At 48.0% G+C, this 24,275-nt stretch overlaps 1 protein-coding gene across 1 annotated transcript in view; it reads left to right on the top strand.

Moving 5' to 3' along the window:
- RANGAP1 (Ran GTPase activating protein 1) overlaps positions 1-24,275 on the top strand; it is a 1,265,070-nt gene that overhangs the window by 911,875 nt on the left and 328,920 nt on the right. The window contains exon 13 of the mRNA XM_069652750.1: positions 21,459-21,561. Coding sequence (XP_069508851.1) covers positions 21,459-21,561 — 103 coding nt within the window. The remainder of the gene's footprint in view (positions 1-21,458; positions 21,562-24,275) is intronic.

The following is a 24,275-nucleotide window of genomic DNA, read 5'->3' as shown; positions in this document are numbered from 1 at the left end:
CCCTTCCTCCCCTCTGAGAGAAGGCGCATGGATGCTTACAGTCTTATCTTCCTTCTATCTGCTTGGATAATCTGTACTCAAGCTACTCCTCATGCTACCTCATGTCAGAAAAAATACAATCCGAGGGTCCTACACGCGTGAGGGAACACGTGCAATACCAAACTTTAAACACAACCTCTACGTGGTGCCACAGAGAGCAACACACGCATATATATATATATATATATATATATATATATATATATATATATATATATATTTCTGAGGTTTGTGGAATCTGCTTAGATCACATGCTGTGCATAGGCCGACATCTAGTGGAAGCTGCGGAATACAGTTATTTTTCGAAACTCGAAATAGGGCGTGCCAATAATACTATCCCTATTGTGACGTCCCCTGTACCCATGATCCCTCACCCATGTAGGTCCCTCAGATAGTTTTTTTTCCGCCATACTAGTTGGACGCATGTTGCAGAGAGTTCCCTTGGCTCTTGGCCGTTTATAGTTACAATTACTGTTAAATACTTCCCCTTTCGCTTCCACTGTACGCCGAGGATCGACGCTGGTGAAGATCGAGGAAGGCAGCCGTCGAGAACTGCCACAACGTACTTCGGGCCTTGGAAGGCCTCTGGCCTCGGCCCGGTACAGTAGGGAGAGTGGGGAATGGTCATACAGGCTTTTTTCCCACCTTTTCGTACATATACCCGTCCGCTGCCATTTTGTAACATATGGAGAGTACTCCATTCAAGTTCTGCCCAAAGTGTAATAGGAAGTTTCCCTGGGTGGATAAGCACAATATGTGCAGTCTGTGTCTCCCACAAGACCACCCTGAGGCTACCTGTCGAGCTTGCAAGCTCTTCAAGCCGAAAACCCTTAAGGACTGCTCAACTAAACGCTGGGCCCAATACGCCAGGCAGCTAGAGTCCATGGAAGTAGAGGGGAAATTCAGCATTGGCAGCAATGCTGCCGAATGGGATGGTGAGGGCAGAGGGGTGACTTTGGACACCCACATGCAGGCCCCCAACCCCAAAGGACTGGCCGGCGGCCACGTTGTGGGGACAATACCCGGTGGCAAAAGCGCTACACATACAACCTCCACTAAGCACATCTGCCCGGCCGTGACTCGACACGCGTGTCAAGCGATCGGCAACGGAAGACACCAAGAGAGCGGTCCAACAAATATGTGTCCTCTGGGCGTTCCCGTTCGCCTCATGACAAAGGCCAACCGTCTTCGGTTGATAAAGGTGTCGCACTATCAATAGTCCCTGAGGCCCGATCGTCAGATGACGATTCCGCCCTCTATCCTCCACAGTCAAGATGCGTAGCGTCTACACCCGAGATTCAACGTCCTTCCTCGAATATTACCTCCGAAACGCGACACGAGGCGTCAAATCCCTCGGATGCCCCTAAAAACACTGGAAAACACTCCTCTGTCATGGGAAGGGGGATAAACAAAATAAAATGTCAACCTCAGAGCAGCATGTTCATAAGGAGAAGCAGAAAGCCCCTAAATCAATAGGGAAGTCCAAGGTCTCAGTTCATACCACTAAATGTAAACTCATTCCTCCCACTGCTCACGATAGGGGCACTGATGAGGAACCAGAACATGTTATTCCTAGCTCTAAAGAATGGAACTTAGCAGACATTGATAGGGTCATGAGAAGGATGTCCTTCATGGCTGACTTCTCTTAAAAGGACCCGAATTATTTTCCTAGTTACTCCAACACCCCTGCTACCTCTGCCCCTTCTGGGTCTAAGGCAATACCTAAGTCCTCTCAGCCCCCTGCTAAGAAACTCCGCTCTGACACCCCGGCTCAGGGCTTGGTCACAGACTCCTTTGTGGTTGAACCTTACCACCCTGATTCATATTGTGATGAAACAGAACCTCAATTGGTGGATGACCATACAGGGGTCTCTTATTAGGAGGAGGGAGGAGGAAGGAGGAGGGAGGAGGAGGAGCAGGAGGAGGAGGAGGAGGAGGAGCAAACACTCCTCAATGAGGTACTGGCTAAAGTAGCTGCCCATTTTCATATCGACACACAGGGTGTCCAAGAAGACCTGGATTTCGCTGAAGAAATCCTAGCAGACAAGAGAGCCATTACTCAGGCTATCCCTTTGTTAAAATCCATCCAGCATAGGATTGATCCCTCGCTGGTAACCCCGAATCTCACTCGAGCGGTTAATACGCGGGTCGAGAAATTGTTCTCTGCCGCACCCTCCTATCCCCTGTACATTAGGGGCCAATTAGAACCGGATTCCCTGGTCGTAACAACCACCAGAAAGAGGGCAAGTACAGCACTTGCTTCTTCGGAAGCACCTCCTTATAAGGAAAGTAAAAGACTATACGCTCTGGGTAGAAAGGTTGCCTCCACGTCTGCCTATCTGGCACAAATTGCCAACAGTGCCACCCTTTTGGCAAGCTACATTTGCCATCAGTGGGAAGAGGTATCCGCTTTGGTATCCTCTGCGCCCAAACCCTTAAAGAGCCAGTTGGCTCAACTGGCAGCAGATGGAAGATCTGTATCGGACTGCATGCTAAGAACAAACTTTGATGTAGGAAATAATGCTGGAAGGTTAATCGCCGAAGGCACAGTTATAAAGCGTCACGCTTGGCTGAGGCAGTCAGGGTTCAAACTTGAAACCCAAGCAACTCTGATAGATATGCCTGTGGAGCCGAAATTACTAATCGGCAAGGCAGTGGAGGAAGCTTTGAACACGACAAAGGATGAGTATGAGACCCTAAAATCTCTTGGCCAACTCAGCAATAGACCCTCTGGACAGAGGGGAAGAAACAATTTTCGCTGCTTTCGGAGCCAAGGTTCCCAAAGGGGTTCAAATTATTACCAGAATTAGGGAACCTCATGGGGTACCAATCTATCCCAATCCTCACAGAGCTTCCCCAGAGGGCAGCGCAGGGGCCGCACTAGGGGTAGAGGTGGTACACCACCCAACAAGCAGTGACGTTCCGCTTCAGGTCCCCTCCCATGCATCCCCAGTAGGGGGGGCGCATTTCCACCTTCACCCACGCATGGGAGGTGATCACTTCGGACAGATGGGTGCTGTTCAGTGTCCGGAGGATATTGCATAGAGTTGCTACGGCGCCCCCACGACCATCCTCCGCGACAGAAGGTACACTCGCTGGAACATCAGAAGATCCTCCTCGAGGAGATTGTGGTTCTGCTAGCAAAGGACGCCATAGAAGTCGTCCCGTTCAACCAGGTAAACAGGAGTATTTATTCAACCTACTTCCTTGTGCCAAAAAAAGATATGACAACGCGCCCAGTATTAGATTTGCGACCTGCAAACAAGTATGTCAAGCCACAATAATTCTGCATGAGTACACTACAAGACGTAATCCCTCTACTAAAAAAGGGGGATTACATAGCAACATTGTATATGAAAGATGCCTATTTTCATATTTCAACGTTCCCAGCGCACAGAAGGTTCTTGCATTTCAAGGTAGACAACCAGCACTACCAATTCAAGGTGCTGCCGTTCGAAATAGCCTTGGCTCCAAGGGTATTCACCAAGGTACTGGTGGTGGTGGTGATGCACCTACGCAGGGAGGCAATCCCAGTATACCCTTATCTGGACGACTGGCTCATTACAGGGTAGTCCACCCTAATTTGCAGACTAAACATCCAAAGAACAATCAACCTCCTCTTCCAATTGTGCTTCTCAATCAACGAGAAAAAGTAAAGCCTGGTGCCAAGCACCTCAAAACAGTTCTTAGGAGCTGTCCTAAATACCCAAGAGGGGTTGGCCTTTCCATCAGAGGAAAGAATTCGAAATGTGTTGCTGCAAATTCCTCAATATCAGGCCGGTCACCAAATAAGGGTGCGTAAAGCTATGCATTTGCTAGGCATGATGGCATCTTGCAGTTGCCTGGTTCCCTGAGCGGCAGCGACCCATGCAGGAATGGTTGGCGAAACAGTGGTCTCAAGCAAGTGGTCAGTGGGACGATCTAGTGGTCGTTTCACCAGCACTAGTACAGAGTCTTCGCTGGTGGACAAGAGAGAATCTTAGGAAGGGTGAAACCCTTCTACAATCCAGAGATACAGGTCGTCGTCACAACAGGCACCTCCCTGGAAGGGTGGGGAGCTCAATACCTTCACCACACAGCTCACGGTCTCTTGTCTCACAAAGTGGCTCAGAAGCACATCAATCTATCTGCTGGAACTTCTGGCAGTCTTCAGAGTGCTTGGGTATTCAAACCCCTCGTATCCAACCAGTCGGTGCAGATCCTAACAGACAGCATGACTGCAATGTTTTACTTAAACGAACAAGGGGGCACTCGTTCTCCCAATCTGTCCAAGCTTGCCCATAATGTGGAAATGGGCACTCGAACGAAGATTTACCTGTCATCCCAACATGTTCCAGGGGAACTCCACTCACTAGCAGATTCTCTGAGCAGGGATCCCCTCCCAGAGGAACACAAGTGGCGTCTACACGAATAGGTCGTAGGAGACCTCTTCTCTCAGATGACTTTCCCCACTATAAACCTATTCGCCATAAGCGAAAACAGGCAGTGCCCAGACTTCGCATCCAGGTTCCCCCAGCCATGCTCCAAGGGGAGCGCCCTATGGATGAATTGGTCAGATATATTTGCCTACGCTTTTCCACCAACCCCTCTGATGTGGAAAGTGGTGAACAAAATCCACAGAGAACCAAAGGCGCTCATCCTGGTTGCTCCCTTGTGGGCGAGACAACCATGATATGACACCTAGGCAAACTGGCGGTGTGCGACCCCATCAAACTCCTGTGCCGGTACAACCTACTCTCCCAGCACGAGGGGATAACAGTGCATCCAACTTGGTGAAATTGGCAGCATGGCTCCTGAAGTCATAGAGTTTGGACATCTCAATTTACCTCAGAGATGTATGGATATCTTGAAGGAGTCAAGAAAACCAAACACGAGGCACTGTTACTATGATGAATGGTAACGATTCTTTATGTGGTGCCAGAATAAGCAAATCAACCCGACTGATTGTACTCCTTCTAATGTGGTCACCTATATACGCCAGCTATTGGATGCAGGGTTAGTGTTTAACTCACTAAAAGTACACCTGGCAGCTTTATCAGCCTACACCACTTCCCATAACAAGGTGTCATGGTGGAAGGTGCCAGTTGTTAAAGCATTTACGGAAGGGTTAAAGAGACTCCACCCTCCAATTTCTAACCCACCACCAGGTTGGCACCTTAATGTGGTACTTGCTAAGCTCATGGGACCTCCCTTTGAGTCCATGCACACGTCTCGTCTCAAATACCTGACTTACAAAACGGCCTTCTTAGTAGCCATTACTTCCATAAGAAGGGTCAGTGAACTACAAGCTCTGTCAGTGCAAGATCCTTTCTTTACTATACATAAGGACAAACTGGTTTTACGTACTCACCCTAGGTTCTCACATAAGTTCATTTCCAAATTCCATGTTAACATGTCTATTGAGCTACCGGCTTTTTTTTTTAATCAACTTTATTTAGTTATTCATGAGCATAAATTACAGACATGCATGCATTGAAACTAATAAACAATGGCCTTGCCCATGTCCTCCCCTTTGTTCACTCCAGTCTTTAAGGTCCGATTGCTCATGAGTTTTACTCCCCCTTCACCCCCGCAACATAATCTCAAAACATATGGGTGGAATATTATATCTTTCTCTGCTTTCTTAGATATGCTCCAAATTGAGTCGCCTTAGCAGACCAAAGTTCGCACTTTCAAATAACCAGAATTTTGCGGAGTAATTTAGGCTTGAAATACATCTGTTCCTTGTCATCTGTGAATTCATGTAATGGCATCCAGGTGTTCAGGTACTTAGCATAGGAACCATGGGCTAATGCCGTCACTTTTTCCATGGCCATCACTCCCCATAGTCTCACCCACCACATAGCTATTACTGGCCCCTGCTTGTTCTTCCATGCTAGCTCCAGGGTGATTCTAGATGCGCTCAGCATGTGAGTAATAAGGCTGGCTTTAGCCCCAGAGTTCGCATAGCAGCCCTCAAACATTTCCCCCAGTAAAACTACCACCGTGTCCCAAGGCAGATGCGCCCCCGTTATCTCCTTGATATGGCTCAAAATCTCCTTCCAGTAAGTCCCTGCCACTGGACATGACCACCACATGTGAATTAGATCCCCAGGTTGTCCGCAATTTCTCCAGCAAAATGTGGGGTACCCCGGGTTTATGGAATACATGCATGCGTGCTGGCGTCATATACCACCGCAGGCAAAGTTTGTTTGCTGCTTCTTTTATTGAAACACATTTGGAACTTTTAGCGGCTCTGTGCCAAATTCGACTGCAGATCTCCCCAGATATTGGTTTTCCCACATCTGCATCCCACATTTGCATGTACGTGAGGGATTCATCTGGGTCCACTGCCCCCATCTGTCGATACAATTTCGATACTCCTTTTTCAGGCTGGCCTTCCTGTATCGTAAGTTCCAACCCTAGCTACCGGCTTTCTTCCAGGAACCCAAAAGCTCTGCTGAGGTGAAACTCCACACACTAGATGTGAGGAGGGATGTCCTCTACTACGTAGACAAGACCAGACCACTAAGGAAAACAGATTAACTGTTTGTCTCCATAGCGCTAGGCAGAAAAGGAGATTGCGTCTCTAAAAATGCCATCTTTAAGTGGATAGTCAGATGTATCCAACTGTGCTATTTCCTTTCAGATAAAACACTGACTTTTACACCAAGGCCCCACACTTCAAGAGGTAATGGAGCCACTCTGGCTTTCATTGCAAATGTTCCATTAGACACTATTTGCAAAGCAGCTACATGGAGCTCTATTCACACATTTACTCAGCACTACTGCATTGACTGTCATTCCAAGACAGATACACAAGTGTACAAGCGGTTCTAAGACCTTTGTTCGCTTATGACCCTTCTCACATCCCACCTCCTTCTTCTAACACTGCTCGCTAAACTATGCACAGCATGTGATCTAAGCAGATTCCACAAGCCCCAGAAGGGATACATTACTCACCATAATCATATTTCTGATGCTTGTATCTGCTTAGGTTCACATGCGCCTGCCCAACCTCCCGTCTGAGAGAAGGCGCATGGATGCTTGTAGTCTCATCTATTTTATCTGCTTGGATACTCTGTACTCATGCTACTCCTCATTCATGTCAGAAAAAATACAATCTGAGGGTCCTACACGCGTGACGGATCATGGGTGCAGTGGACGTCACACTAGGGATAGTATTACTGGCACGCCCTAGTTCGCCCCTTTTCCAATTTCGAAAAACAAACTGTAATATTCTGCAGCTTCCACTAGATGTCGGCCTATGCACAGCATGTGAATCTAAGCAGATACAAGAATCAGAAATACGATTCTCCAGCATTGGATCTTTCATGGATTCACATGCTTAGAATATTCCCCGTTGACAGACTGGGAACCCTCGGTACACTTATAAAGCTGTTTCCCACAGGAAAACTTCCGACACTTTTGTGTCCTATCTATGTCGTTTTTGGGGCCGCCCACGCATGCCCCACTAGGACGTAGCGGTATAAATGCCCCACCCCCGCGGCTCCCTTCAGATTTCAACCGCCTCCAGTGTGGGAGCACCTTGTGTAGTCTACTATTTTGTCTAGGTTGTGCTGTTGGAGTTTTGTCCTGATGTTGGGAAAAGAGCTGTTCAATCCGCACGTAGCGCACGGGCGGAAGGTGTATGAGGGGGACGGGCATATGGATTGCATATATGGTCTACACCCTCATCATTCGGCAGACAAGTGCGACATATGTAAGGGTTTCTCCCAGAAGACTCTTAAAGATCGAAGTCGACGACTAGTGGCATGGTTAAACGATGGAGCGGGGGCATACCCGCCTTCGGAGGTAGGCTCCACGCGTAGCGTGGCCTCAGTGTCAAAATCTTCAGGGGCCCCCGGGCCGCTCGACATCGTCGGAACCCCTGGTGAAGAAATCACGACCGGCAGAGAAGGAATCGAGAAGCCATTCTAAGGAGTCTTTGTCGAAGAAAGCCTCGTCATCCTCATCTTCAACGAAGGACAGAAAGGAAAAGTCGAAATCCTCCTCGGGCGATCACCATAGATCGACCTTGAGTCGAAAAGCGGAGAAGCGTAGGTCAAGTTCAGAAAAGGCGGGAATGCCTCAGGGACCTACACTACCACCACTGTGGTAGACGGTAGGGTAGTCGTCGACCGCCTTCTCGGCCACTGACACAATTGGTCTCAACTGTTCTTGGGCCGCAGACGGTGACGACGACGACGGGGCCAGCTTTAGCCTCGACGACTGAGATCCCGCAAGAGGCCTGGAGACCAGAAGTATTCGACCCGGTTTTGCCGGAGACCCTACTGCAGCAAGAGGCCTTCGGGAGATGAGGATGTGAGAGTAGCTGGCCCTGCAGACCTCGGGTTACGAGGAATTACCAGGCCTCTCTCCGGGAGAGCCAGCATTCCGGGGTCTACCCCTCTTTTCAATCCGCAGTCACTCTTGTCGCTGGAGGTTTTATCCACGTTACAAACTTTGCTGAAGACACTGGACGAGAGGCTACCTCATGCAACTCTGGCCAGGTCGGCCATTGACGAACCGGGCCCGTCTCGTCGGCCACCTCCGTCAACCCCCACGGCAGTGCCAGTGGGTGGAGACCTCTCAGCTGCACGCCACAAGGAGGGAGAACTGATAGATTCGGACTCGGACAGGAGAACCTTATCGGATGTCTCACTTTCCCCCTCCAGGGATCCAACCTGGGAGTCTGAGGTGGAATTAGAAACCCCGAGAAGCCCGGCTCAGCCGGCTCCCCCGGGCGACATTGGGCAATTTCACGCCATGATGTCCAAAGCGTGTACAGAGTTCGGGTTGGCCCAGGAAGAGGAGAAAAAGGACTGCTTTCTTTTCGACCACATGGGAAAGAAAAGAAGCTCGGTACCCATCCTGAATCATGTGTGGCAGGAGGGGTTACAGACCATGCGTCACCCTTTCTCGGAACCCGCAATAAAAGGTCGCCTGGAGAAAAAATGTAAGGCCCCAGAAGCTACCCCCAAGTGTCTGTCCTCCCAACCAACCCCTGACTCGGTGGTGTCAGCGGCGGCGGCGAGAAAGGCGAGGGCCCAGCACAAGTGCACAACCCCCCCCGGAAAGTGAGGCCAGAAGACAGGATGCCTTTGGCAAAAAAAGTGCTGTCGGTAGGAGCAACCACAGTGAAAGCGGCCAACTCTCTGGCTATAGTAGCCAGATACGAAAGAGAGATGTGGCACCGACTGGTACCTATGCTGGAGCATCTTCCGGAAGAACATCGTAAGGCGCCGATGTTACTTGTCAGGGAAGGTGAAGAGGCCTCCAATCATGCCCTTAACATCGCGGTGGACCTCACAGAATCGGGGTTTAAAGAGGTGAATAACGGTGTGGTTCTCCGAAGGCAAGAATGCACCAACTTTAGACCAGAGGTGCAATACAGGGTGCTGGATATGCCTTTTGAGGGAGACCTTCTGTTCGGTGTGAAGGTGGACGAGGCCCTGAAGGGCATGAAGGAGGACTCTGACACGGCGCGTTCCTTGGGTGCCCTCCAGAGTGGTCGAAGTTTCAGGTCTTTTCGTCCCTTTAGGGGAGCATCGGGAAACTCCAGATTCTCGGCATCGAGAGACAGATCCTTCAGTAGTCCGGCATACCCCTCCCAGGGATACAGACGGGCTTCTCAAGCGGCAAAACGGCACCGGGACTACCAGACCCCCAGGAAGACAACAGGTTACTCGTCGTCGAGAGATAAGCAGACCAAGGACCAGCAATGACGGGCATCGGAACGTTCTGGGTGGCAGAGTATCGTGCTACATCGACGAATGGGAGCAAATGACAACAGATCAGTGGGTGTTGGACACAGTAAGATACGGCCATTCCCTGCAATTCAAAAGCAGCCCTCAGCACATTCCACCGGCGTTTGTAGCTCAACCCCATCTGAGCGTGTTGCAGCAGGAAGTAGCACTTATGCTACAAAAAGGTGCTATAGAATTGGTTCCGTCGTCACAGAAGGGTCAAGGGGTTTATTCCCGATACATTGTGGTGAAAAAACCAAACGGAAAGTGGCGTCCCATTCTAGACCTGCGCAATCTCAACAAGACGTTGAAAAGCCTAAAATTCAAGATGCTCACGCTCCAGGAAGTGATCCGGTCAGTTCAGAAGGGGACTTTCTGTCGTCTCTGGACCTGCATGACGCGCACTTCCACATATCAATGTGGCGGCGACACAGAAAGTTCCTAAGGTTTGTGGTAGGACGGACACACTACCAGTTCACAGTACTTCCTTTTGGGCTGAAATCCTCTCCCAGAACGTACACGAAATGTTTGGCCCCGGTGGCGGCCTGGCTGAGAAGGCAAGGCCATCATGTGTACCCGTATCTCGACGACTGGTTGGTAGGGGGTCCTCCCCTATGTCGACTCACACAAGTTTGCAGGCCACCATGCAACTCTTACAATGGCTGGGGTTTGCGGTAAACTTCGAGAAATCTTCGTTGACGCCGTCGAGAAGCTTGGTGTTCCTGGGCGCGCAATTCGAGACCCAGTCAGGGTTAATGAAGCCATCCCTCGACAGAATCACCAAACTCAATCAATTGGCAGGTCGGGTGAGAATCAATACCAGACTATCAGTGCAAAAATGTGTCGATTCTGGGCGCTATGGTGTCCTGCACTCCTCTGGTGGGCAACTGCCGCCTGTTCATGAGGCCGGTTCAAGAGTTTCTCGCGGACCAGTGGACGCAGGCCCAAGGGCTCTGGTCGGACAAACTCACCGTCGACTAGCTCCTACTAGTTCTTCAGTGGTGGCAAAGCTTTCATAATGTATCCAGAGGGGTACCCCTACAGGAGCCGGAGTTTCGGCTAACCATAGTGACGGACGCATCCCTGACAGGCTGGGGAGCACACATGGGCACTCTACAAACGCAAGGTCGTTGGTCTCGGAGGGAGTCACTTCTGCACATCAACGTTCTGGAACTGAGAGCAGTGCGCTGGGCCTTGAAGTCTGTCCTGCCACACATCAGAGGGTCCATAGTGAGAATATTGACAGACAACACAACTGCGATGTTTTATTTAAGGAACCCTTTCCACCGAGGCTCAGAAGGTGTGGCATTGGGCTCTGAAACACGATATATCCATCGTAGCTCATCATCTCCCAGGAGTAAGGAACGAGCAAGCGGACTCACTCAGCAGAAAAATGGACCAAATACACGAATGGGAGATGGACAGCGTTCAGTTGTTGAAGGTCTTCGAGAAATGGGGACGGCCTCCGCTGGATCTCTTCGGAACGAAGAGGAACAAGAAGTGCGAGATGTATGCCAGCAAATGGCCACAGGAAGGTTCTCTGGGGGAAGCGTTCTCTTTCCCGTGGACGGACAAGTTCCTCTACGCCTTCCCTCCGTTCCCTCTTATAAGGAGAACTCTCCAGTGGATACGCAGGTACAGGTGCCGGGTCATCCTAGTGGCACCGTGTTGGCCGAGGCAGCCGTGGTTTTCGACCTGCTTCACCTGACAGTAGATCAACTGATAACATTCCCGAAGGTTCCCAATCTCCTGTCCCGGGATGAAGGAACAGTGTGGCATCACAATCCAGACAGTCTCAATCTCACAGCTTGGCTCCTGACTTTTCGGAATTTGGTGCCTTGAGCATTTTGTCGGATTGTCGGAGAATCCTGCAAGCAGCACTGGCCCCTTCTACCACCAGTCGTACGCGTGTAAGTGGAGAAGGTTCTGTACGTGGTGTCAAGGACAGCCGGGAGTGCAACCTCTAAGGGTAACTCTGGAGCAACTTCTACCATATCTGCTACACCTGGCGAAGAGCGGATTATCTTTTTCATCAATAAAGGTACACTTGGCGGCCATCTCTAGGTTCACGAGGAGGAGGCAGCCGTCTCCCTTGTTTAGTGACAGGCTGGTGAAACACTTCATGAGGGGTCTGTTCCGAACATTCCCGCCGGTTAAACGTTTTCCACCAACGTGGAGTCTTAATGTGGTGCTAGCAGGGTTAATGAAAGCACCCTTTGAACCAATGGCCACATCATCGATGAAGTTCTTGTCATGGAAATTGGCTTTTCTAATAGCTATAACATCAGCTAGGCGGCTCTCAGAATTGCAAGCATTGGTCGGAGACCCGCCGTACCTAAGGTTCTTTAAGGACAAAGTGGTTCTGTCAACTAATCCTCGTTTCATTCCAAAAGTTCCTACGGCTTATCATAAACACTCATCCATTGTCCTGCCTACCTTTTTCGCGACGCCCTCATCGGCTGTGGAAAAAGTCCCCCATACCTTGGACGTGAAGAGAGCTCTAAAATGTTACCTTCATCGGACTCAGCAACTTAGATCTACGCAGCAACTCTTCTTTGCATATGGTCCGTTGGCGAGAGGAAAAGCAATTTCAAAGCATGGACTGGCTCGATGGGTCTCGTCGACGATTGCCTTCTGTCATTCCAAAGCGGGAAAACTGCTACAAGGGCGTCCAAGAGCTCATTCCACGAGGGCAACTTCATCTTAGACGGCGTTGTGGGCAGGAATCCCGCTGGCAGACATTTGCCAGGCGGCAGCATGGTCAGTCCCTCAAAAGTTTACCCGCCATTACTGCCTCGAACGGCAGCATGTGGACGAGATACAAATGGGAAGTAGAGTCTTACGCCATCTGTTTCAATAAGGTAAGCCCTTTTCAAGAAGGGTCTGTACTTATTTTAGCATATGTATATATCTGTGTGTGTATATATATATATATATATATATATATAATGTGTATATATATATATATATATATATATATATATATATAGATATGTGCATGTACTATTGCGTATTTATAAATTAGCAGCTTTACGTAAGCATGGTTCGGTATACGTATGCTTAGGATGGTGCCGGATTGCATTCACACCTCCCCTTTTCAGGATCACTGCTGTATATTCTATTCTAAGCATGTGAATCCATGAAAGATCCAATGCTGGAGAAGGGAGTAGTTTCTTACCTGTAACTCCATTTCTAAAGCTAGTTGTTTGTGCAAAGAGAAGCCTTTATTGTTTGTGCGAATGGTAACACGAGTAGACTGAAACACACGGTCATTGAGCTTTCCGCAACTGCGAGGGATTTTGAGAACTGTATCTGGCATTGTTCTACTTTAAATGTGGAGTTCTTATTGCTGCAACCTAAGCCTCTGATGAAAAGCTGTACACAGCTTGAAACACGTGTCAGGCTTCTCTTCGCACAAACAATAAAGGCTTCTCTTTGCACAAACAACTAATTATAACTTCTTGGCGCAGTGAGACTGGGAACATCGTTGTTTTTCTTCAACTATTCCTGTGGATGTGTATTGGCAGTACACCCACACCGCCCAGATACCCGCAGCCTTGATGTTTATTTTCTTAATTACTGTATACGCGCTGTGGACTCGTGACTTTTTCTGCCATAACTTTGTTCTTTCCATTTCTACAGCATTGGTATCTTTCATGGATTCACATGCGCCCGCCGGCCTCCCTGGAATGCAATCTACTTGTATAACTAGGTTTTCACCTCATTCTGCTTTGGAGGGGTCGAAATCTGAAGGGAGCCGCGGGGTCGGGGCATTTATACCGGTACGTCCTAGTGGGGCATGCGTGGGTGGCCCCAAAAATGACGTAGATAGGACACAAAAGTGTCGGAAGCTTTCCTATGTACATAAGTGTACCGAGGGTTCCCAGTCTGTCGACGGGGGATATTCTAAGCATGTGAATCCATGAAAGATACCAGAAAGATACCAATGCTGGAGAAATGGAGTTACAGGTAAGAAACTATTCCCTAACGGTGAGTAATGTCTATATACACAGAGAGTTGGTTAATTTGTTTAGATATATATTACTTTAGTTAAAGTTCAGTTAAGTTGACCAATCCCCTGAAGGACTGATAAAGGGATCCCTGTGCTTGGTTGGGCAGCGTGTGCCAAGCTGGTAGGATATAAGAACTTTAAAGCTAAGAATCAGTTCCTTGGGAGTTATCCAGCAACTTGGGATAAGAGGAAATCGAGGTTAAAGGAGCACAGCCCTAGCTTTGAAATCTTGTATTTTAGAGCATTATTTTGCATCACTTTTTACTACGAGCGAAACTGGGAACTTTTCTGTTGTTTGAACAAACACAAAGAACACTTTTTGTTTTGAGAAGAGATCATCGTTGCACAGTTATTATTAGATTAGTTTTAGGGACAGGAGTAGATTTTTGGGACATTACAGTGACTGACTTTTTAATTTCGGACTTCCTTCCAATTTCAATAGTTTCCTTTGAAACCCCTTTTAGCTTTAGGGATAGAGAGGTATTTTTCCAGCCCTCTTTTTATTAATAAAAGTCTACATCCAAAAACATGCCACCATTGTGTGCGAGCCTTACTTCTGCACCCATGATACTTAAAAGTGACGGTGTCTGGATATATAACACTGCTCTTAAAAGTGCTACACATCTTGTATGCATTACCCACACAAAGGTAATGAAATTGGCTTGGTGTTGGTTGTTGAGAAGATTTGTATGTTTTGCACACTTAGACAAGGTAGACATATTAAAAGGGATGTGAGCCTTTTATGTTCTTCTCTAATTTATTTTCTTTTGCTATGCCCTGTCCTCCCCCTTAACAATTTGCATGTTGCTTTCCTTTGAACAAAAAACAAATTCGAAGGGATTGTGTCCTCCGACGTATTCCTTATCTTTGATATACGTTCCAGCTTGCTGGCCTCGGAAATTTTTTCTCTGTAGAGGGGGCGCTGCGCATCGACGTCGGCAGATTCGATGTCCTTCGACGGCCACCATATCGGCGCCGACGTCACCATGCCCATAAATAGACACGCGCTGCGTCCGTTGCTCAGTTCCGTTTTTCCGTGCTTCGTGGGGCCTCGGAACGTCGTTGCTCAGTTCAGTCAGGTTTATCTATTTCGACGAATATTCCTTATCGTTCTCGATGGCTTCTTCATCAGAACCGACGACGCCGCGATCCGGCTTCAAGAAATGTCGAGACTGCAGTAAAAAAATGTCAATAACTGATCCACACAGGGTCTGTTTATGGTGCTTGGGGTCCGAGCACCATTGTTCGGAGTGTGAGGACTGCATGTCCATGACGGCGAAAGCCCTGAAGGAGTGAAAGGGGAAGCTCGAGAGAGGTAAGTCAGCCAAAACCTCCTCGAAGGTTTTGTCGGCAGAGTCGAGGCATTCGTCTCCTCGCCGTCGAAAACACTCCCATTCTAGATCTCGAAGCAGCTCCCACCATTCGTCGAGATCTAGACACTCAAAAAAGAGACGTCGAAGGTCCCATTCCTCGTCGTCTTCGGTGTCTCCAGAAAGAGTTTCCTGTCCCACCAAACACAGTTCTCAAACTGAGTGGGAGGAATTCAGAAAGAAAATGTTAAGCGTCTTCGAGAACGCGGCCTCGACCCCCTCGAAGACAGCTGAGGGTGATACCCCGGATGAAAAACCCAAAAAATCAAAACGCCGCCAGTCGCAGCACCCGGCGAAACTTTCCACCCGAGAGCGCCATGAGCCATCAGGTAAGAAGGCACCGTCTTCGAGGGTTCCTTCGACGCCGTCATCGAAGATTCCCTCGACGCACGGGTCAGCGCCATCGACGCCGTTGTCAATGGGTTCCTCGACACATTGGTCGGTCGATCGACTCGACGCCGACGCAAGAGAGGACCAAGGCTCCACAGCCAACAGGGTTTTCAAGGGCCTCCGGCATGACGCCAAGACCGTCGTCAATGCCCTCGAGTAGGATCCCGATCCTCTCGAATTCTTCGAGGCCCCTTCCAGTTTTTTCGACGACATTTTTGGCGCCTTCGAGGCCGGTTACATCGGCGTCGACGACTTCGACAATTTTCTCGTCCAATAACGACGAGTTTGGCTCCTTCGGCCCTATAGATGGGCTTTACTCCATTTCAGAGATCAGAATACCCTGGTCTTTCTTCAATTTATGAGGAAAGAGAAGACTCTGACCAAGAAAATTTTGGTTTACAGAGATCCTCACTGCCTGCTGCAGAGGATTTCACCTCTGAAGAAAGGAGGCTGAAGGAACTAGAGGACTCACTTCATGAGGCCAGTGGACTTAACACTTCCCCAGAAGTGGAATTTGTAAAGCCAGATCCAGAGGAACATGCCGAAACACTATATAGAACCCTGATGGCAAGAATAATTGAGTTTATGGGTTGGTCTGCGCCTTCACCTGTTTTCCAACAGGATGATCTAACGGATATATTGGACAAAGGCCCACAGGAGGACCCGGTGGTCCCCTTCCATGCAGCCCTACAAAGAAAAATTGCATCCAATTGGTAGACTCCCGATGTCATTCCAGCAGTCAATAAAAGACTGTCGACAAAGTATAGGGTAGCGGCTGCTGACCCTGAATACCTGTCAAAACACCCGACCCCAGAGAGCCTTGTGGTTCAAGCGGCAACTTCATCCAGCAGTAGGACTGCTTACCCTACTGTTCCACAGGACAGGGATGACGAGAGGTACGACTCTATGGCAAAGAAAGTCTTCTCTGCCTGTAGTATGGAGTCCATCAACGCCACCTGCACACTCGCCAGGTTCAGTCACACATTATGAGAGTGTGCTTCATCAGCGGCTGACTACATACCGGATGGAGAGGTGAAGGAAGCCTTCCTTAACATCATTCAAGATGGCAAAGATGCCATGTGCGAGTCTCTTCAAAGTGGCATCGATTCTGCTGACAGTATCAGCAGGGCCATGGCGGCTAGTACAACAATCCGCAGGCATGCGTGGTTGCGAAAGTGTGGCTTTGCTCCAGATGTACAGGCCAGACTTTTGAATATGCCCTTTGACGGCTCTTCGTTATTCGGAAAGAAGGCTGGTGACAGTCTGGAAAAGTTACAGACTTCCAAAGCAGCAGCAAAATCCTTAGGAGCTGCTATCCACCAAACTCCTTTTCGCCCCTCAGGAACCTCTGGAAGAGGAAAGTCCTTTCGCTATTATTCCGCATTCGGAAAAGGCAGAGGACAGCCGGCTCAAAGAGGCCAAAGAAGATCCACCCGAGGTGGACGGGTCAAAGGTACTAAGACCGCAGCAGCAGCAGGTGCCTCTTTACCCTCGGCATCTGCATCAGCCACCCCCAAACCACTCTGAGGCCTTTGCAAACAAGACACCTGTAGGGGGCATGTTAACTCACCATCTGACGGAATGGCAGGCTATAACGTCAGATGCTTGGGCGTTGGAGACAGTTGCCCAAGGTTACTGCCTTCCCTTTCTACACATCCCTTAGAGTCATCCACCGGGGAACAGCTCCCGAAAAGTTCCAGATCCGCTCGTCTTTCAGGAAATTATGGACCTGCTAGAGAAAGGTGCCATAGAACTGGTACCTGTAGCGGACAGGAACAAGGGCTGGTACTCCCCCCTACTTTCTCATACCAAAGAAGGACGGAGGACTGAGACCCAATCTGGACTTAAGAGAATTGAACAAGTTCCTCAGGAAGGACAAGTTCAAGATGGTAACTCTCTCTCAGATCCTTCAGGCCCTCCAGCTCCAGGACTGGCTGGTATCTCTGGACCTTCAGGATGCTTATTTCCATTTGCCAATCCATCTCAAGCACAGGAAATACCTGAGGTTCGCCATTGGCAACTCTCATTATCAATTTCGAGTTCTGCCATTTGGGCTGACCTCCGCCCCGAGGGTCTTCACCAAGCTGATGTCGGTAGTGGTGGCGAGTCTAAGGTGGGAAGGGATCCACGTCTATCCCTACCTGGACGATTGGCTGATCAGGGTCGTATCTTCGGAACAGGCCCGGACCAGCTAGATTATGTCTGCCTCTTCCTTCACAGACTGGGCTTCTCCCTCAATTTAAAGAAGTCACAGATGATACCATCTCAGAGACTCCAGTTCATTGGAGCGGTCCTGGACACTTCCCTGGGAAAAGCCTCGCCACCAGAGGTGAGGGCTCAAGATATTCTACAGATGGTCACCAAGTTTCAAAATGCCCAACGTCTCCCAGCCTTCGACTTTTTGAGATTGCTAGGCCTCATGGCATCCTGCATCTTCCTTGTGCCAGAGGCTCGCCTGAGAATGAGGTCTTTTCACTGGGCACTGAGAAGTCAGTGGTCACAATTCTCAGGGAGAATGTCAGACCTCCTCCGGATTCCGGACAAGGTAGCCCACGACCTTCAGTGGTGGGCCTATTCAGAGAACATCTTGAAAGGAGAACTGTTTTGGCAACCATGGCCGGAGATAACAGTAGTCACAGACGCCTCGCTCACAGGGTGGGGAGCCCATGCCAACGACTTGACCATCAGCGGTCCTTGGTCTCCATCGGAGTCTAGACTACATATCAACCTATTAGAGCTGAGAGCGATCAGACTAGCGCTGAAAGCTTTCCTGCCATCAGTACAGGGGAGAAATGTCCTGATAATGACGGACAATACGGTGGCCATGCACTACCTCAACAAAAGAGGAGGCGTAGGATCACTACCACTGTGCAGAGAGACAATGCAGCTCTGGTTTTGGGCAATTCGGGAAGGAATCTCTCTATCGGCAGTCCATCTAGCCGGAGAGAAGAATTTACAGCGGACGCTCTCAGCAGGCAGAGCACAGTCTCCCACGAATGGGAGCTAGCTCAAGAAGTCCTTCAAGAGATCTTCGCCCTTTGGGGAACCCCTCAGGTGGATCTGTTCGCCACAAGCACCAACAAGAAGTGCGATCTGTTCTGCTCAAGGGAATTTCCCCTGAGAGGAGCTCTGGGAGATGCGTTCGTAGTGGACTGGGAGTTTCCACTCCTCTACGCGTTTCCACCAGTCCCTGTTATTCCTCAAATGATCAGGAGGTTGAGAAGATTCCGGAAAACCATGATCCTAATTGCCCCGGACTGGGCCAGGAGAACGTGGTACCCGGACCTTTTAGATATGTCCATCTGTCCTCCAATCCGTCTTCCACTCAAAGAGAATCTTCTCTCGCAGAAGGGAGGTCAGGTTCTCCATCCAGACATCAGAACCCTCTACCTTCACGCTTGGATTCTGATAGGTTGAGGTACAAGGATTGGGATCTCCCTGATGACGTCATGGAGGTGTTGCTTTCGGACAGAAGACCAGCAACAAAGTCTTTATACCGCTGTCGTTGGAACAAGTTTTGCAGCTGGTGTAGGGAAGAGAATATCGACCCTTTTTCATGCGATACACCAACGGTGCTATCGTTTCTACTCTACTTTGCAAACTCAGGCCTTCAAGTTGGCACTGTAAAAGGCTATTTTGCAGCGCTTTTTATCTTCAAGCGCACTGCGGAGGAACCATCGTATTTCAAAATTCCTCTAGTGGTACAATTTCTCAAGGGTCTGACTAATGTTTACCCTCAAACCATTCCAGGTTCCATTATGGGACTTAAATTTAGTCTTAAACTTCTTAATGGGCACTCCATTCGAGCCACTTTACTCTTGCGCATTAAGATTTATCACGCTTAAAACTGTCCTACTTGTAGCACTAACATCGGCTAGGAGGGTGAGTGAGCTACAAGCGCTCTCCTGTAAACCCTCACATACAATCTTCCACAAGGACAAGGTTGTCCTCCAGGTGAAGCCTAATTTTCTCCCAAAGGTGGTTTCTGAATTCCATATTACTCAGAAAATTACCTTGCCTTCATTCTACCCTCCTCCCCATCCGGGAAAAGAGGAGGAAAGGCTACACAGGCTGGACCCTAGACGAGCTCTCAACTTTTACATCAGCAGAATGGCTAGAATCAGGCAAGCAGACCAGCTGTTTGTAGGATACTCAGGTCACAAGTTGGGACTACCCATAACAAAACAAACCATCTCCAGGTGGATTATCTTGGCCATCCTGGAATGTTATAGACTAGCAGGGAAAGAGCCACCCAAAACCTCAGGGCTCATTCAACCAGGGGTATTGCAGTTTCTTCGGCTCTCCAGAGAGGGGTACCGGTCCGGGACATATGTGCGGCTGCCACATGGTCGTCGGCACATATATTCACAAAATTTTACAATCTGGATTCCTCCACTGCTCAAGAGACCAGATTTGGCAAAGCCGTATTACACTCGGTCCATCCCTAAAGGGATATATAACACTATCACTCCATCCTCCAGTTACATACCTCTGCTATGGGAGTCTATCAAAGATAAGGAATACGTCGGAGGACACAATCCCTTCGAAGAACAAGTTACTTTCTTACCTGGTAACGTTCTTTCGACAGGATGTTCCTCCAACCTATTCCTTATCGCCCCTCCCATCCATCCCCGCAGTGATAACTTCCCTTGTGGTTGCAGCTTTCGCTCCTTCAAGGATACTAACCAATTCAGGCATGTCTTTCTTATACTACAAAACGGAACTGAGCAACGGATGCAGCGCGTGTCTATTTATGGGCATGGTGACGTCAGCGCCGATACGGTGGCCGTCGAAAGACATCGACTCGGCAGACGTCCACGCGCAGCGCCCTCTACAGAGAAAAAATTTCTGAGGCCAGCAAGCTGGAAACGTATATCAAAGATAAGGAATACGCCTGAGGAACATCCCGTCGAAAGAACGTTACCAGGTAAGAAAGTAACTTGTTCTTCTTTTACATTGATGCTAAGACATGCCCCGATTCTCCTGCTCCAATTAAATGTAAAAACTTTTCACAGGATAACCAATTTAAATATTAGGACTAGAGAGAGACTGACAATGCTAGAAAAGGAGTGATTCGTGTAAATATTGCATACAACCATGCGCTAAGCTTCTTAATATGCCCGTTATATGCCAGTCACAAAGGATTGCTACTTTGTCATAAGATAATTGAGATTTATTCCACTGTTCATCCCCAAGAAATGTGACGGGTGAGCAAGCAAAAACTAAAGAACCCTGTGTTTCTTTTGGCCACAGGATTAAATAAATGTGATTGTTGCTAGGAGACAGCATTGCTACCAGTGATACACAGGGTTAGTTTAAGAGAAAAAAATGTATGTATAGGTGCCTACAAGGAGAAGTTAATTATATTTTCCAAACTATTGAGCTATCTGTAACCAATAGGTTTCCGGGGTGTGGAGAAAGGGTAACATTAGAAGTTCCCAACCAGTAATTAGGTTTTGTGATCATGTGGAAAGCATACTCTGTATTCAGAACGAGGCTGTGGAATCTTCTGCCCCACCCAGCACTTTGGTCTGTCGTACTTGTTCATGAAAGGCCTTACACAGCACCTCCTTTTAAAATAACGTTCTTGAACCAAAGCATTGGTTACATATGCTTTTCAGTCATACAGTTCAACACCTACAGTTATTTGGTTTGCCAGCAAAGGTTTTAGGTGTAATCATCGATTTACCTATTTCTGTTGCTTTTCTGACCCTATTCTTCCTCTAGATTAAATGCATCTCCTGTTGTTTTTGCTATACCGCCACCTTCCTGGACCTTTTCTGTCTCATGTAAACTCCCAACACTGTCCCTGCATTGCTCCACATACTGTTCTTGCTTATAACCATCCACTGTATTTGCAAGTTTGTTTTTTTCCTTTGCAACTTTATTTTTTCCTGCTGACTTGCATATTTATTCCAGACTGACGTGGCAGATACTGAGAAGGTGGTCCAGGCATTTATCCAGATCTCATCTGTTTTTAAGGATGACGTTACCATCAAATCAGCAGTGTTTGAGACTGCAGGTAACTTTGATATATCGTCTGTCAGTTGCTTATAAGAGATCTTTAATTCTGTACTTCCACGGTTGATTATGGAGAGGTAACCTACCCAAAACGTTCATACTTGATTTATGGGTTTGTCCTCTTTCACATGCTGCCTTGAAACTTAAGAAAGGAGCCAAGATGTGTTTTCTTATTTGTTTGTGTTTGTACTTTTCCAGGAACAAGGTTTTCCCCAGATGTATAAGGTTAAATTAATTTCAGACCAACATGTTGAATCCCATTTTATGTTTAACTATTTTTAAAAGATAGCTTAAGAATAGCAAGGAAACAAAGGATTCTGCCTCTAAAATGTTTCTCTGTTGGCCTTGTGTAATGCTAGAAAGCTTGACACGAAGAAAGCCATTTGAGTTATTTGTTCATCCTCTCACTGCAGGATCTCGGGGACAGAACTTTGTGTTCTGACATGGTTTGGATTGACATATTTTGTTGCACTATTGGTCAGTGTCATGAAACTCTTAAATGAATCAGTGTGTTTGCCACAGTATTAGAGTGTACCGTTGTTTTGCCAAAGTAAAATACTTTGTGTTCCTTTACTTCAACAAAACTGCTTTGTGGGGAAGAAAATATATTTCTGAGGCTTGTGGGTCTGCTTAGAATCGCATTCTTTGCATAGGCCGACATCTATTAGAAGGTACGGATTATTGCATGATTTGTTTTCGAAGTTCAAAAAAGGACGTCGACTGGGCGTGTTTGTAATACTATCACTAATGTGATATTTGCTCTACATATGGTCCTTCACGTCTCGAGGTCCCTCAGATTGCTTTTTTCCACCATCATGGTCGGTCTCTTCTAATGCAGAGTTGTACATTTCGCTACTTTAAAGGGATGGTCTAGTAAAAATTTTTATTTAAAAAATAGATAGGCAACATAAAAAAAAAATACTAGCATTCTCCGTTTTAAAACTTCCTATGTAAAATTTGGAGCTATTCAATCTCAAAATTCGCAAAAGCAAGCACATGGGCGCATCCATTTTGTGAAATGGAGGCCCTCCTGTGCTGGCTTTTGCTTTTGCGGCACTAATGAAGGAAAAGCCAGCCAGCTGTAGTAAACAAAGGCTACTGCTGGGTGGCTTTCCCTTCATTAGTGCTGTAGGCGGAGGACGGGGACCGGAGACCAGAGCAGGAAAGCTGCAGCTGAATCTAGGTAAGTGCTATTTATTTTTATTTTTTTAAATAAGCACTAGCTGCGTTTTTTTTTTCTAAGTTTTCCGGGCTGGAGGAGCCCGGAAAACTTACAAATAAAACCGCAGCTTTAAAAACGTTATGTTTATGTTTGCGGTGCTTTTGAAGCGACCGCAAACATAAATACAACGTTATTGTGTTGGAAAACGTTGCGGTTTCAGGCTCCTCCGGCTCGGAGGAGCCTGAGAAACTCGGAAAGAAAAACCGCAGCGTTTTCCAACACAACCGTGTTGTTTCTGCCTGAATCTGCTTTCCCATTTGGGGCTCTCGGGCCCCCCACGGGGAGCCCGAGAGCCCCAAATGGGAAAGCAGATTCAGGCAGAAACAAGGCGGCATTGCGGAAAACAACCGCGTTGTTTCTGCCTGAATCTGCTTTCCCATTTGGGGCTCTCGGGCTCCCCACGGGGAGCCCGAGAGCCCCAAATGGGAAATCAGCTGCAGGTAGAAACACTACGCGGCATGTAAACATAACCGCGGGTGTTTCTGCCTGCTGTGGCTATCACTTTGGGTCTCCGGTGCTCCCAGCTGGGAGCACCGGAGACCCAAAGTGATAGCCACAGCAGGCAGAATCACACGCGGTTGTGTTGGAAAACGCTGCGGTTTTTCGCTGCGGTTTTTCTTTCCAAGTTTCTCAGGCTCCTCCGAGCCGGAGGAGCCTGAGAAACTTGGAAAGAAAAACCGCAGCGTTTTCCAACACAATAACGTTGTATTTATGTTTGCGGTCGCTTCAAAAGCGACCGCAAACATAAATACAACGTTTTTAAAGCTGCGGTTTTATTTCTAAGTTTTCCGGGCTCCTCCAGCCCGGAAAACTTAGGAAAAAAACCGGAGCAAATGCTTACTTTAAAAAAATAAATAAATAGCACTTACCGAGATTCAGCTGCAGCTTTCCTGCTCTGGTCTCCGGTCCCCGTCCTCCGCCTACAGCACTAATGAAGGGAAAGCCACCCAGGGGTAGCCTTTGTTTACTACAGCTGGCTGGCTTTTCCTTCATTAGTGCCGCAAAAGCCAGCACAGGAGGGCCTCCATTTCACAAAATGGATGTGCCCATGTGCTTGCTTTTGCGAATTTTGAGCTTGAATAGCTCAAAATTTTACATAGGAAGTTTTAAAACAGAGAATGCTAGTATTTTTTTTTTATGTTGCCTATCTATTTTTTAAATAAAAAATTTTACTAGACCATCCCTTTAATCATTAATTAAAATATGTGAGAAATAGTGTGCCTTTTCTATTGTTCTTTCAATGCACAGCCTTGTACTAAGGGAGAGTGGAGAGACTGATTATCTTTCATCTCTCTTTAGATTGCATCCTTTCACTTTTCCTTTTAAGTTCTGTCTCTTCTGCAACAGCGCATTTCCGTGGAAGGACATTCCTCGAGTATGCAACCACTGCCTTCCTCAAGTTCAGATGTACCAAACAGTAGGCGGCCTATGCTATGATGGGAGTGTCTTCAGTCCTCCTTGCACGTGTGGGTGCGGCGAGACGTGGCCAACAC

Source organism: Ambystoma mexicanum, chromosome 3p (assembly GCF_040938575.1).
Source record: "Ambystoma mexicanum isolate Mex_15411 chromosome 3p, UKY_AmexF1_1, whole genome shotgun sequence".
Taxonomy (NCBI): domain Eukaryota; kingdom Metazoa; phylum Chordata; class Amphibia; order Caudata; family Ambystomatidae; genus Ambystoma; species Ambystoma mexicanum.
The sequence above is the reverse complement of the archived record's forward strand: the minus strand, read 5'-3'. Positions and strand labels throughout refer to the sequence as shown.